This window comes from Erpetoichthys calabaricus, chromosome 7, assembly GCF_900747795.2.
Source record: "Erpetoichthys calabaricus chromosome 7, fErpCal1.3, whole genome shotgun sequence".
Classification (NCBI taxonomy): Eukaryota; Metazoa; Chordata; class Cladistia; order Polypteriformes; family Polypteridae; genus Erpetoichthys; species Erpetoichthys calabaricus.
This window is the reverse complement of record NC_041400.2, coordinates 79,759,170-79,775,741: the sequence shown is the minus strand read 5'-3', so window position 1 is coordinate 79,775,741 and position 16,572 is coordinate 79,759,170. Positions and strand designations below refer to the sequence as shown.

At 40.5% G+C, this 16,572-nt stretch overlaps 1 protein-coding gene across 1 annotated transcript in view; it reads left to right on the top strand.

Annotated features, from left to right (window-relative positions):
- The window catches only part of dnai1.2 (dynein, axonemal, intermediate chain 1, paralog 2), a 365,397-nt gene that overhangs the window by 231,070 nt on the left and 117,755 nt on the right, over nt 1–16,572 (top strand). Inside the window, 1 exon segment of the mRNA XM_028804629.2 lies at nt 11,623–11,870. Within this exon segment, the coding sequence (XP_028660462.2) occupies nt 11,623–11,870 (248 nt within the window).

Below are 16,572 nucleotides of genomic sequence, written 5' to 3'. Positions count from 1 at the left end.
TTGCTGAGTGCTACAACGCACATTTTAAAAAAAGAAAGAGACAAATATATGTGACGTTTTGAAGAAATCATTTTATGACGCGAATAGTACCAATCAGAAAACATCGTCGAAGTAATGCAATATTATTTGAAAACGAACAGTGTCAGGTTGGGTGTAAAGTTATACTGGCGCTGTTTGAGTCAGATCAGAAGCTGAATGAGCTGAACAAGCTCCTGTTCTGACTCTAAGTTAAAAAGCATGAATTAATCAACAGAAATAACCGCGATTGACATTTTAAAGTTAACGATTTACAGTGCATACCAATTTATAAATTCAATGTCTGTTTGAGGAAAAAAAAAAACACTTTCTTCAAAGCTGGGAATCAAACTCGCGTCTCTGTGGCACAGTAAGGCAGTGGTGCTCCAAGTCAGCAAACCGTCCTTATAACTTATTTTTTTCAAGATCCATAACACACAGACAGACAGAGCACTACGTAATACAGAGACAGACATGCAGAGATATACAAACAAACAGGGAAAGGCACATGTACTGAAAGAAAAAGCTCTGAATAAGCTCACCCGCTCTAACATCACCCTCCCCCCGATCTGACTCTCTAAGTAACAGCGCAAGTACAGACACAAATCAAGTGCATGTGTGTACTGTATAATATTAACATAAGAGCAGCTTACTACTGAAAACGGCAAATATAGGTTTGAGTGGGGATCGAACCAGTACTCTTGATCACACTTGGTTTGCGTCTGTACTTGCGCTGTTACTTAGAGAGCCAGCTCGGGGGAGGGGTGATGTTAGAGCAGGTGAGCTCATTCAGTGCTTTTTCTTTCAGTACATGTGCCTTCCCTGTTTGTTTGTATATCTCTGCCTGTCTGTCTCTGTATTACGCAGTGCTCTGTCTGTCTGTGTGTTATGGATCTTGAAAAAAATAAGTTATAAGGACAGTTGTTCATGTTAATTGCAGTCTCAATTGTTAAAAAATATTTTAAAAGGTGCATCCCACATGAAAATATAACGATCTCATTAACTGACAGTGCATACCAATTTACAAATTTTATGTCCGTTTGAGGTTAAAAAGAAAAAAAAGAAGTAACACTTTATCCCCAGCGGGGAATTGAACTCATGTTTGTGAGGCAAAGAAAAGCTACTCGGTCTGAGAACCAAATCTTAGCACGCTACGCCACAGAAACTATTATATGGTGTGTGAAGCTTTTGTGGAAGTGTTTATTTGATCTTAGGAACTCGGGCTTTACACATTCTACATTTTGTAACATTTATTACTAAAATATGAAAAAGTTTCTGTTTTAGCAGTGTTTACACAGATTACTGTAGAAACGGAACACGCATGAAATGCAAGTATTCCAAATAGCGATCTATTATTTCTATTCTAAAACTCCAGCAGTTCAGTCACTCCCAGATAATCAAACAAGCCATGAGCTGGGATGGAATAGCCGGCTGCTCGCTGCTCCTCTTAATCGGCACATTTAGAAGACAAAAGAGAGGTGAGAATGGTTTTAAGGTGGGCCGGATCTACGAGTTTTTTCGTAGACTCTGGTAATTCTAGTGTTAAGGAGACTCCTTGTGTGAGAGTGTTAGTTTTGCTGCTGTATCTACGTCTGTATTGCAACAGGGTGATAATTTAAATAGATTTACATGTTTTAAAAATCTTGACTTTTACCAATTTTTGTAGTGATGTTTGTGAGAATGTATCTGCCTGTCTATCTGTGGACTTCATAATTAAAAATCAAATCACACAGGCTGATGAAATCTTGGCACAGTTTTTAGCTTTGCACAATACTAGAAGCCTATTGAATTTGATTGATTTAACTCCAACAAATTTTGCTTTACAGAGAAGATGAATCTTTATAATAATTTGTGCCCCAACTGCATCACAAATCATAGAATAAATTTTTTTTTACAAGATATATTTTTTCCATGTCATTCATATAGTAAAATAATGGCCTGCAGTTTTTTACTACTAAAAAATTGCTTTATGTTGTTGTCATGTACTGGACATATTCTTTTTTTCTCATGATTAAATTTCTGTTTTTATATGTTGTTATTGAATCTTATTTTGTATGTTTTTAGCTATATATTTAAACATCTACAACAGTCTGAGTTTATATACAGGAGAAAGTCAAATTGAAAATATAAGCGCTTATTTTTCTAAGGAATATTGCAAGTTAAAAAAATTGAACACAGTAAAACATGAAAGCTTCTTTTCTGAATTATACTTTGAAAAGTCAATGTGTATATAAAGGCTTGTGTTCCATATCGAGTTTCAAATGCAATAGTATTGTTATTCATTGAGATTCTCATTTAGGTTTATTTACTATGATATGTAAGCTGCTTTTTATGAATACATTTATGACTTGTGCAAAGCAAAGTTAAAAGTGTAGTTATATAGAATTGAAGGGTGTTTTAACATCAGGAGAAATCAGGGATACCATACACAAGTACACATTAAACAAATAATCTTTTTCAGTAATGTGCCCAAACATGTTTATTGATCTTAAATTCACACTAGTCCTTCTGGTTGTGCTTTCTTATTGTGTTACATATTTGTTCTTTATCATTGAATAAATGCCAAAAATATATAAGTCGTCATTCACGGTGGTGGGTTTATATCCTTCCCTTAAATTTAGGCTATTGTTATGGTCTGCTCATTTCATGTCGTTTGACCGTTTACAAAGATGTTTGCATATGTTTTTCATGTCGTTATGAAAAACTATAATGTACATATGTTTAGTTTTCATTTTCAAGTTATAGACCATTTACCTTTCTTTTAAAAATCATAATGTACATTTTTTTCAGAATATAGTATGAGAAACACTAGTTTATTGCTCACTCAATGATTCAGTACATAAATGTTTTTACTTTGACCTTTTTTTATTTTTTAGGAGTCAAGTGTACAAGGACCTTTTTGCTGTGGGTCATGGTTCATGTGAGTTTACACGCTTAATTAAGCAAACAACTTTTTGCCTTTAGTTTAAAATTATAACATGCATATTTTAAAGTAGATTTTACTTAACCTGAACTTTACTCCTTTACACGTTTATAGATAAAGTGATTAAGTTTTGTGTAATATATAACTGAATTAACACAAGCAACATGATTTGTAATACTTTTTGTTTTAGAGCTACAAGAAAAGGAGGATTAAATTTAACATAAGCCTAATGTTGCCAATTTCTTAGTAAGAAAGCATTCATTCCTTTCAGGCCAGTTTTGGTTAACAGAAATGTCTAGTACAGTATCTGGCAACTTTGGGCATACTGTAAGTCACCAACGTAAACAAATATGTGGCTATTCTACTATGTATTGACTAAATGAATGAATTAATTAATTGACTAAAATATTAAAATACCTTAATGTACCGTATATACTCGCGGATAAGTTGGGACTTGATTTTACCATGTAATTTCTGGTACTTTATAATGTCGGTCATATAAGTTGAAAAGTCGAATGCAGAATTCTCATGCTATTGGTCCAAGAGATTATGATATGCTAACGCCCTCCTGTGAGAGTAACCACAGAGCACACTGCCTTTTTTTTTTCTATGTATTGTTCCTGCGTGACCACATGGTAATATCCAAACTATTCCGAAGCAACGTTTGCACTGATTTGTGTTTTTTGTATCTCACACCCTCATATGCCTTTATCATAAGAGCATCCCTTATCTACAATGGAGCGTTCGATCAGAAGAAAATATGAAACTGGTTTTAAATTAAACGTTGTTGAAGTAATGAAAGAAATTGGTAACTGTGCTGCTGCAACAAAATACAATGTGTCTGATTGGAGGAGGCAAAAAGAAAATGTAAGTGTCGCATTTTTGAATGGTCGTATAAGTCAGGGTCTGATTTTATGATCGGTTTTTCGAGTTTCAAGACCTGACTTACACGTGAGTATATACAGTATATCTCTGTGAAAAAATTTTTAAGTTGGATGCTTTTTAAGCCTTCACATAAACTAAACCAGCTCTCCATACCGCTCAGTGCAGTGTAATTACTACTGCTGTGCTTGCTTATAGTATATCTTGTACGTTTATCTGTAGAAAGGTTTGCCTGTCTATGTGCCATAGAGTGCCATGAAAAGGTTGCAAGATATATATATAGGTATGTGTATGTATGTGTATATAATATATATATTGTGACGGGCGGCTGGGGTCTGTGCCTAGCCGGGACGCCTGGAAGGACCGGGAGAGGGACTGTGCCTCCCCCGGACCACGAGAGGGCAGAAACCCTGGTTTGTATTGGGGCCACGGGAATTGAGCATGGAAGCTCAACCCTATAGTGGTCCGTGGCCACCGCCAAGGGGTGCCCTGACAATTGTGGAGCCCTGGACATCAGCACTTCCGCCACACCCGGAGGTGCTGGTGGAAGGAATACCAGGGACTCCCGGAGTGCTTCCGGGTGCTCATTCAGCACTTCCGCCACACCAAAAAGTGCCACAGGAAGTTCATTAGAGGGTGCCTGGAGTACGTCCGGGTGGTGATAAAAGAGGCCGCCTCCCTCCAGTCATGAGCCCGAGTCGGGAGAAGAAAGACGGAGTAGAGGCGGCAGAAGGATTCAAGGACAGAGAGAGAAAAAAGGGACTGAGTTTGGCTAATAGAGCATTGTGTGGTGCTGTATAGAGAGAGGACAGCAATAAAGTGTGCTTTGGACATATATTTAAGGGTGGTCCATAAATTTCCATACATAGGAAAAATAAACATTTTTTTATGAAAAAACATTTTTATTTTATTTTATGACTGCCATCGTTTTGAAAACACATTTCAATACATGTCCTCCACTGCTGATGAACACGTATTAGCACAGCTGGAGTTATGCTTGTAATGGCGTTGGTGATACGTTCCCTAAGATGATTTATGTTTCAGATACCCCAAAAAATGCATTTGAATAAAGAGCAACGAATTGAAATCATACTGATGGCTGGGTCAGGATTATATATTATATATTGTGATAAGAAAGAATCAAAGACATAATAAAGATTTGGGCCAGCCACCCGTATATTGTTTTCCAGGCTACAAAAGTTGATTTAAAGTAGCACGATGTGCATAGAACAGTCCAGAACAGAACTGATTGCATGGAGACGAGATGACGGTTTTAACTGATAAAACGGGAAATTACGTCATCTGCGCCGGAACCGGAAGTGATGTCTTCATGACCGGAAGTGACATTTTCCTGACCAGAAATGACATCATCGACAGTGCTGGAAGTGACGTCATTGTCGGCGCTGGAACCAAGTAGGATTTCCCAAGAATGGTCTGCAAGAGACTGAGAGAGACAGTTAGCACACTCCATCGCCCCCTGGTCTGGCATATAATTACCATTTTGTAGGCCCTTTAGCTGTTTCTCATGCACATATGTGTGACAATATATACAGTGAGATTCACTCAAAAGAGGCCCCAAATATTCTGTTGTAACTCCTGTTAGGATGAAGCAGTCTGAACCAAAAAATATGCTATATACTTTGATGTATGTGTAATCGATTGCATTACATGTGATGCTGGAAATGGTTTCCGTTTTCTGCCAGACACATTTCAACACAGCTCTCCATGTTCCTGAATGTATTGTTAAGCGTCTCGGGGGGAATAGCAGCAATTTCACGTTGGATGTTTTCCTTCAAATCTTCCACAGTGCAAGTCTTGTTCCGATAGACTTTTCCTTTAATTCCTTTTCCAAAGGAAGAAGTCTGGTGGTGTCAGATCCGGCGACCGTGGTGGCCAACACCCCTTTGAAATTATCCTGTCTGCCATGCTCCTTGCCGATGTATGACACGTTGCTCCATCTTGCTGGAAGTAACCTTCCGTTAACTCACGATCATCCAGTTTATTCTGACATTGTTTTAACGAATTGATGACACAATAGGTTCACACCATGAAAATGTGCTGCTAAGTATTGTACACCACTATCCTGATGAGAAGTCAAGTGACTGAGTGAAGGGGTATGGGCGGAATGCACCCAGAAGTTGCAAACGGATTTTAAACGTCGCAATAGCTATCCAGCGCCTACTTCATTGTTCTGATGCAGGGGCATCCCGGCTTGTATGTGGATTTCACATTCACCTATTAACAAATCTTTTCATTCTCACACATATGCCTCTTCATTGGGAAGAAACACTACTTTTCCCTGATGGCAACATGAATTAGACGATCTACAGATCTCCAACTTAAAGTTTACTGTCATATCAGCTATGTCCATATATTCAATCTCTTTTTGCTGTTCCGTTATTTCACCGAGTAATAATTTCCGTGTGTTAGCGCTAATGTGATCTTTACTATCAGTTTTTTGGTACTTTTGAATTTTAGTACTTTTATAATCTCTAACCTGCTCTGCATGTGTATCACGCCAACATTTTTGAACCTCTTTACAACATTCTACTTTGTCTTCTGCTCTTTGTCTTCTATTCCCGACCCCGCTTGAACTGTGTCTGACAATAGTATTCACACGAATGAGAAGTGATTTGACCGTGGGCGTTGTTCTAAATGTTTGAGAGAAGGGCATGACTTTTCAAAATCTCTTTGCATAAATTCTTGTCTTGCGGGACTTGAAATTATCTCCGAGAATGTCTCGTCCCAACATTTCCTTTTATTATAGAAAGATATATAAAATGAATGTACAGTATATATGTGTGTGTGTGTGTATTTATATATATATACATATATATATATATATATATATATATATATATATATATATATATATATATATATATGTTGTAAAAGTGATCAGACTCGACACACTTAAAAAGGTTTGGGGCAGCCACCCGTATATTTTGATCCTGGCTGCAAAATGTTGTGAAAATGATAACATTGTTTACAAGAGTTCAAAACAGAACTGATCATGGTTGGAAGAGACAGTGCTTTTCACTAGTCAGACCGGAAGTGACGTAGGGGAACCGGACGTGATGTCAGTCGAGCCGCAGGAACCAGAAGTGACGTCAGTAGAGGCACCGTAAGTGATGTCTTCAAAGTTGAGTCAGATAGGTTTTACCGCAGCTGGTCTTCAGAGATAACAGGAGAAGGTTTAGTGCATCCCGCCACCCCCTGGCCTGGCGTGGAATTTCCTTCACTTGGACTATACAACGTCCTCCTACTCACACGTACGTGACAATGTACAGCACTGTGCAAAAGTTTTAGGCAGGTGTGAAAAAATGCTGTAAACAAAGAATGCTTTCAAAAATGGAAGTGTCAATCATTTATTTTCATCAATCAACAAAATGCAGTGAATGAACAAAAGAGAAATCTAAATCAAATCAATATTTGGTGTGACCACCCTTTGCCTTCAAAACAGCATCAATTCTTCTAGGTACACTTGCACACAGTTTTTGAAGGAACTCGGCTGGTAGGTTGTTCCAAACATCTTGGAGAACTAACCACAGATCTTTTGTGGATGTAGGCTTCCTCACATCCTTCTGTCTCTTCATGTAATCCCAGACACACTCGATGATGTTGAGATCAGGGCTCAGTGGGGGCCATACCATCACTACCAGGACTTCTTGTTCTTCTTTACGCTGAAAATAGTTCTTAATGACTTTGGCTGTATGTTTGGGGTCATTGTCTTGTTGCAGAATAAATTTGGGGCCAATCATACGCATCCCTGATGGTACTGCATGATGGATAAGAATCTGCCTGTATTTCTCAGCATTGAGAACACCATTAATCCTGACCAAATCTCCAACTCCATTTGCAGAAATGCAGCCCCAAACGTTCAAGGAACCTCCACCATGCTTCACTGTTGCCTGCAGACACTCATTATTGTACCGCTCTCCAGCCCTTCGACGAACAAACTGCCTTCTGCTACAGCCTCATCAGTCCAGAGCACCTGCTGCCATTTTTCTGCACCCCAGTTCCTATGTTTTCGTGCATACTTGAGTCGCTTGGCCTTGTTTCCACGTCAGAGGTATGGCTTTTTGGCTGCAACTCTTCCATGAAGACCACTTCTGGCCAGACTTCTCCGGACAGTAGATGGGTGTACCTGGGTCCCACTGGTTTCTGCCAGTTCTGAGCTGATGGCACTGCTGGACATCTTCCAGTTTCGAAGGGTAATAAGCTTGATGTGTCTTTCATCTGCTGCACTAAGTTTCCTTGGCCGACCACTGCGTCTACAATCCTCAACGTTGCCCGTTTCTTTGTGCTTCTTCAAAAGAGCTTGAACAGCACATCTTGAAACCCCATTCTGCTTTGAAATCTTTGTCTGGGAGAGACCTTGCTGATGCAGTATAACTACCTTGTGTCTTGTTGCTGTGCTCAATCTTGCCATGACATGAAACTGTCTTCAACAACCTCACCTTGGTAGCAGAGTTTGGCTGTTCCTCACCCAGTTTTAAGCCTCCTACACAGCTGTTTCTGTTTCAGTTAATGACTGTGTTTCAACCTATGTGTGACATTGATGATCATTAGCACCTGTTTGGTATAATTGGTTGATCATTCATCTGACTATAATCCAACAAAATCCCTGACTTTGTGCAAGTGTACCTATAAGAATTGATGCTGGTTTGAAGGCAAAAGGTAGTAACACCAAATATTGATTTGATTTAGATTTTTCTTTTGTTCGCTCACTTTGCATTTTGTTACTTGATAGCAATAAACAATCATTATTTATATTTCTGAAAGCATTCTTTGTTTACAGCATTTTTTCACACCTGACTAAAACCTTTGCACAGTACTGTATATATGTGCATATATACATGTGTATATATATATATGTGTGTGTAGCTGGAGATCCACAAAGAGAAAATTAATCATGTATCTCAAAACTGGTTTTTTTTATTCCTAAGCTTTCGATTCCTACCAGGAATCATCATCAGAGGAACATTATTAGACTTACAGGAATCCAAGGCATTATATAGCAGATAAGGAGAGGAGGGTAATTAAAGTAAATTAAACCTTGCAAGTTGAAGTTTGCACAGGTGTCCCAACTTCTGTTGACTATTTAAAGACCCTCTATCTGTCTTAAAGCAAGGCCCTTAGGTACTTACTGAGGGCACTGTCAGAGCGAGGAAATACTGGTTTCCACAATTTGGAATGAGTTGTAAGAATAAGAACCATGACTTGATCTGGGATGGCATTCGCAGAGAATCAAGCCCCGGTTATAAAGGCAGGTCTGTGCTGCTTGTGCATGCTACATATTTTCTTTTAGTATTGGATAAATTGTATCGAAACTATTGTGTAATTGTGCGATATACTCCTGTATATTAGTAGGAGGGAGTGCCTCACCCTCCCCCAGGCTTCTTTCAAGATATCCAATAAACAGTGGAGTTTTTCTCTATATATCATTTCAAAGGGAGAGAGCCCTGTCAAGGTTTGTGGGATATCCCGATAGGCAAAAAGTACAAGTAACTGATCCAGTTTCTTCTGTCTTCACTGACTACCTTGTGAAGCATTTGTCGGAGTGTTTGATTAAACTGCTCGACTAGACCATCAATTTGAGGATGGTTCACTGGGGTCTTTAAATGTTTTATTCAGAGTAACTTGGCATGTTCTCTGAACGTGTCTGAGGTAAAAGGCATCAATAGATCTGTAAGGACCTCCTTTGGGATGCCAACATGTGAAAAGACTTCTACTAACTCCCAAGCGATATTTTGAAATTGGCTTGTCTCATAGGGATAACCTCTGGATATTGTGTTGCATAATCAACGAGGAATTTATTTTTGTGCCCACGTGGAGGGTTCAAGAAGACCTACAATATCTACTCCTATATGCTCAAAAAGTATGTTAATTAAAGGCGCCGGCACAAAAGGAGCTTCGTCCTTCCAAGGAATTTGTGGTAACAATCTGGACACGAGTAAACAAAAATGACAAAGGAGTGATCTCCCAGTGTGGAGCGTCAGTTGGCGGCACTGTGGTGATGTCATGTGTACTGATGTCCACACACAATGTGCAAATGTCGGCCTCCTCCCATTGGGTGGACACCTCCCTAGCACTGATAGAATACATGGCGTGGAGACAACTTGGAATGAGGATTCTCTGTCCACATGCAAGTCCCATCATTACCACAAATAGGTGTCATGCTTTTCCACATTTGCTACTGGACTAGTCCTGCCCGAGTTTGCCAGTGTAGGGGGGATTCTGCATCACGGCAACCGTGAGTGAGCAGGTTTCCCATTGAAACGTAATGACACATGTGGCCGATTTGTACAAACAGGTTTACCTGTGGATACAGGTCAGACTTATTTTTCTGGAGTCCCACTATTACAGAAGCACACATTGGTGAGCAACAACAGAAATTTTACTCCCCGAACCAATAATTGCAGACACCTTATAATTATTGCCCACCACCACACCTCTGTAAGGAGAGGAGAGAGTGTTGACAAATGCCTCCCTGGGCCCAATTTACAGTCCATTGATTTGTGTAACCATGGGTAGTTTGAGATGATATATCCAGCCTTGCCACACTTGAAACAACAGAGGTGAGGTGGGGATATTTTCTTTGGTTGGGTGGCAGGTTCCAAGTTGCGCATGTTGGGCTTGTGCTTTTGGCCACAATCTCTTTGAGGTTTCTGGTGGTCATCCAGCTGTTCTGAACTCTCGACTTTCATGCCCAGCTAGCGACGTTCGATAGTATTGATGAGAGAGTCCATGTTTTTCCATGCATGTCTGCAGATCTGTCAGGTGGGAAACTCAGTTATTAAATTAATAAGGTAGTCACAAGTTACCATGTCTACAATCTGCTCAGATGATTTACTCCCTAGGTTTAGCCAACAGCCATGCTTGCCCCACAACACATAGTCTTGTGATTTTGTTGGTCGCTCAGGACCAAAATGCCACTTGTGGCATTGTTTAGCCTACAGTCATGCCATAGTGTGAAAGGAACTCCCCTTTGAGCCTGTCATAGTCCCCAGCAACCCACTTGTCGAGGTCATAATTAGCCTTCTGAGACTCACCAGTCAGGAAAGAGGCCAGTATGTTGTCCCAATCCTTGAATGGTGTCTTACCACCACTCATTCAAAGATGAGCAGATAAGGGGACGAAGGGGCAACAATACCTGGTATGGATTAAATGCTCTCTTCCTCACGGAGTGTCATCTGAGTGGTCAGGGGATTTTCAGATTCCACCAGCTGGATCCGCGGTTCCCCACCTGGATTCATATTGCCTGAAATTCTTTGGTCAGGGCAGCCACCAGAATGGTTAGGTCCACTGGTTTGCTCATCTCTCAGTGAAATCCCACTGTAAGTGTAGTGTAAGAAATACAAAAGACAAAGATGAAGAGTTGGAGTATCTCGTAGGTGATCCCTGTATAATTGGCTGGAAAATTATCAAAAAACAACAAAAGAGAAATATATATTTTCAGAATGGAGTCTAGATAGTGACTGATTCAAAGGTGGTGCCAGTGCCCCTTAAGAAGTGTCCAGACTGAAAGGAGCAGGAGACAATGGCCCAGAAGTGACGTCATTGAGACTGCCGGTCATCTGATCTGTGGGATAGAAAAGATGAGAAGCATTTGGCAACTGCACCAAAACCTCATGTCGGGGTAGAATTACCTTTAGATAAGCCCTCAAGTTGTCTCCCAAGCACACATTTGCGACACCTGTGAAAATATAACACATAATACTAAAATAATTTATGCATTGTGGGTTATATGAAATGAAGGGTTATTTGCCAATGTATTTGTATCACTTGTGTTTTCGCAGATGACTTCACCAAACAGGGCCATGGGATGCTTCTGTTCTATAGCTTGAAGAATTCCACCTACCCAGAGTTCATCTTCAAGACAGACAGTGGCATAATGTGTCTGGATATCCATGTAGGGCACCCTCATCTTGTGGCAGTAGGCTTTTATGATGGATCTGTGGCTGTATACAATATGAAGGAGATGGGCAGTCAACCAATACACAAGAGCACAGCCATGACTGGAAAACACACGGATCCTGTGTGGCAAGTTAGTCTCTAAAGTTTGATTTAGAGTTCTTTGAAAATTCTTGTTTAAAAAGAAGAATCGTTTTACTTTTCTTAGAAGGTAGAAAAAAAACCTCTCTAAAAGAGGTAAGGCAAGGGAAGAATTGGTTGCTTAACTATTAAAAAGTATTAAAGTCAGGTATTTTTTGATTCTTAAAAAATGAAATGTCTTTTAACTTATAAAAGCTATAACTTACAAATATTAAAAAGCTTGAGAAAAAAATGGAAAGTCAGTGTTAATTAATAAGGTACACACAGCAACCCTAATAGGAAATGAGGGATTTAGCTTAAAAGGTAATGAATTTTTTTCCCAAATTAATAAAATATGTGAAAATACGTAGCATAGTTTAAATAGTGAAGTTATTTATTTATTTTTATAAGAATTTTATTAGCATATATTGTTTTGTTTACCCATTAAAAACAGTGTATAACCTATAAAAAAACAGTGGCAATTCTACACATTCTTCTTTTAGCTAAGTGCATCACATATCCTATTAAGTGGGCATACCTTGGATCGAGTAGAGTGGCAGTACAGTAGAGCAGGTTTTTCTCCTTGTTGGAAAAACACCTCTGCATAGCTGCAAGCAAAGTGCTCTTTGTTGTTTTGCTCCCATGGTCATCATCGATTTCTTTTGGCAGCAATCTCTAACACTAGGAATCTCTAAGACTAGGCAACACTAGGAATCACTTCTGAGACCAATGCATCTGGCAAACTCACTTGTCTAGTCAGCTTCTCAAAAGGAGCTAAGATGCTTACTGTCCTCTCTGGTAAACTCCATTGATTAAGACTGAAGCTGTTGGGGAGCTCATGTTCAGGTATATATTCTAAGGGCATACTACTGCTCAATGAGACTCCCAACATGTGAATTTCAACGTGTCTGCACGTCTTGTTGGAGTCTCTTAAGTGGCTGGTTGAGATGTAGCTGAATGTCCTCTAAGCCTGAGTTCACCAAGGAGAAATTCTTAAAATGCACACCTATTTTATGTCTGATTATCATAACATCTACAACACTTCGCTGTGAAAAAACACCTTCTGCCACTGCCAGATGGAGTATTTGAGCAACACAGGGAAAGGCTTGGGAATCCAGTGTCATCAATGCTTTTGTAACCTTTCAGAATGTTTCAGAGTGGCCTAAGTGCCAAGCATTTCCTGAAATGGATCTGCTATTGCTTGGCCTGTATAAGCGTCTCGAAACTGCTTTGTATACAGTATAACCCACTGGAGAACAAAATTCTCATCTATCCAATGTGTAGTTATGCTGATGATAAACATTGGACAAACACTGCTGCTCTAAATATTAGTGGTGAGCTGACAGGTGTTATGTTGTGCAGTAAGTTGCTAACATGCTTTATTACTAACTGAAGGTTATGGATGCAGGGCGCATCGAAGCGCACGCGCACTGCCGCGAGCCCGCCCATAGCTAACGACACAGCCACAGAAAACACGCCTACCAGTGTGATCTCCACTGCAACGAGCCCGCCCATATCTAACGACACAGCCACAGAAAACACAGAAACGAGACCAGATGGATAATAACAATAAACGAACAAAAACGAGCCCATCGCTAACGACACAGCCACAGAAATAACACAAACGAGACCAGATGGATTCAGCGCCCCGCCCCAGAGTCAAACCCGAGTTACTACAGAATCCCCAAAGGTCCACACTACACAGCATATTTGAATCACATTACAGGAATTCATTATTAACAGTACAGCTACAGAACACAGACTCCGTATTAAACGTAAGTGCAATTATAATTCCTAACAGTAAACGACAACGCGGCGGCTTCCCAGAGTCAGTAGGTGGCTCCCAAACAACATGGATAAAAACAATGAACGAAGGTGCCCACACAAACAAACCGCTTTAGTTCACACCAGAGTCAGTAGGTGGCGCCCAAACAACATGGATAAAAACAATGAACGAAGGCGCCCACACAAAGAAACCGCTTTAGTTCAAATGGGATTATTGAATTAAATGGAAACTTTACCATGCCTACGACCTGTGAACTATACCTGAGGTAAAGCGTGCACGCCAGGTTGTACAGCCGCCCGGACGTGACCAGCCACACCACTGCATATACGACGACACAGCCATAAAAAAACAAAAACGAGACTGCATGAAGTAAAACAATAACAGATGCACGTTGAAATGAACTGTCCCAGGACGCACCCACCCTCCATGATATTTCATCATGCACCGGCTTCCCCCCTGGGAATGACCCATACTGCTTTCGTGTGTGTTGACAAATATTGCATCAGATTGGAACAGTGCACCCTGAGCCAAATCACCACCGCAAAGGTGCCCAAATGTACGTGTTCTGGATGACGCAATATATCAACCACAGAGCTAATAATGAGAAACGTAGCTGAAGTCATAAACAATCACCCATTAGCACACTCTATGAAAATGCTACATGAGGTTGAAAGAGAAGCCAATACAAAAGCAGAGGCGGACGGTGTGGCACCAACTACAATTGCCTTAGTGCTAATAAAGGACAAAGAACAGGATCCGAGATGATACAATGTTCCCATCATTAATGAAGGGGCAATTGTGTTTCAAAGTGATGACGGTGAGCCTCCGTTTCACCGTGATATTGTCATGCATTTACGTTCTGATGGAAACAAGGCGCCTACAACGAGCTTCTGAAACATCACAACCACATGAGTCACAGCTCCAAAAAGAAACCGCTTTAGTACAAATATGTTTATTTAATTAAATGACATTTCCCAGGATGCACCCACCCTCCATGAGGTGATTGCCATTCTTGGATTTGCGATTCTTTCGAAAATTGCAGGCTTGCTGGTGCTGATGATAAACATTGGACAAACACTGCTGCTCTAAACATTAGTGGTGAAGCTGACAGGTGTTATGTTGTGCAGTAAGTTGCCAACATGCTTTTCTACAAACTCATGCATCCTTTGTAAGACCACTTCTGTGACGTGAGTATGACTTGGAATGTTGTATTTGGGTTCCAACAAATTTAGGAGGCACATAAATCCCATGTTTTCAACAACAAACTGTGGTTCATTGTCAAGAACAATATACTGGGCAAGAGCTTCTGTTATTATTTGACATTTTTTCTCTCCTTGCTAGACTGCTGCAATGTTGGTTGATATATGTATATGTATGTATGTATGTATGCATGTATGTACAGTGCATCCGGAAAGTATTCACAGCGCATCACTTTTTCCACATTTTGTTATGTTACAGCCTTATTGCAAAATGGATTAAATTCATTTTTTTCCTCAGAATTCTCAAAATTTAGTTCAGGTGCATCCTGTTTCCCCTGATCATCCTTGAGATGTTTCTGTAACTTATTTGGAGTCCACCTGTGGTAAATTCAGTTGATTGGACATGATTTGGAAAGGCACACACCTGTCTATATAAGGTCCCACAGTTGACAGTTCATGTCAGAGCACAAACCAATCATGAAGTCAAAGGAATTGTCTGTAGACCTCCGTGACAGGATTGTCTCGAGGCACAAATCTGGGGAAGGTTACAGAAAAAATTCTGCTGCTTTGACGGTCCCAATGAGCACAGTGGCTTCCATCATCCGTAAGTGGGAGAAGTTCGGAACCACCAGGACTCTTACTAGACCTGGCCGGCCATCTAAACTGAGCGATCGGGGGAGAAGGGCCTTAGTCAGGGAGGTGACCAAGAACCTGATGGTCACTCTGTCAGAGCTCCAGAGGTCCTTTGTGGAGAGAGGAGAAACTTCCAGAAGGACAACCATCTCTGCAACAATCCACCAATCAGGCCTGTGTGGCAGAGTGGCCAAACGGAAGCCACTCCTTAGTAAAAGGCACATGGCAGCCCGCCTGGAGTTTGCCAAAAGGCACCTGAAGGACTCTCAGACCATGAGAAAGAAAATTCTCTGGTCTGATGAGACAAAGATTGAACTCTTTGGTGTGAATACCAGGCATCACGTTTGGAGGAAACCAGGTACCGCTCATCACCAGGCCAATACCATCCCTACAGTGAAGCATGGTGGTGGCAGCATCATGCTGTGGGGATGTTTTTCAGTGGCAGGAACTGGGAGACTAGTCAGGATAAAGGGAAAGATGACTGCAGCAATGTACAGAGACATCCTGGATGAAAACCTGCTCCAGAGCGCTTTTGACCTTAGACTGGGGTGACAGTTCATCTTTCAGCAGGACAACGACCCTAAGCACACAGCCAAGATGTCAAAGGAGTGGCTTCAGGACAACTCTGTGAATGTCCATGAGTGGCCCAGCCAGAGCCCAGACTTGAATCCGATTGAACATATCTGGAGAGATCTTAAAATGGCTGTGCACTGACGCTTCCCATCCAACCTGATGGAGCTTGAGAGGTGCTGCAAAGAGGAATGGGCGAAACTGGCCAAGGATAGGTGTGCCAAGCTTGTGGCATCAATATTCAAAAAGACTTGAGGCTGTAATTGCTGCCAAAGGTGCATCGACAAAAGTATTGAGCAAAGGCTGTGAATACTTATGTACATGTGATTTCTCAGTTTTTTTATTTTTAATAAATTTGCAAAAACCTCAAGTAGACTTTTTTCACATTGTCATTATGGGGTGTTGTGTGTAGAATTCTGAGGGAAAAAATGAATTTAATCCATTTTGGAATAAGGCTGTAACATAACAAAATGTGGAAAAAGTGATGCGCTGTGAATACTTTCCAGATACACTCTCTCTCTCTCTCT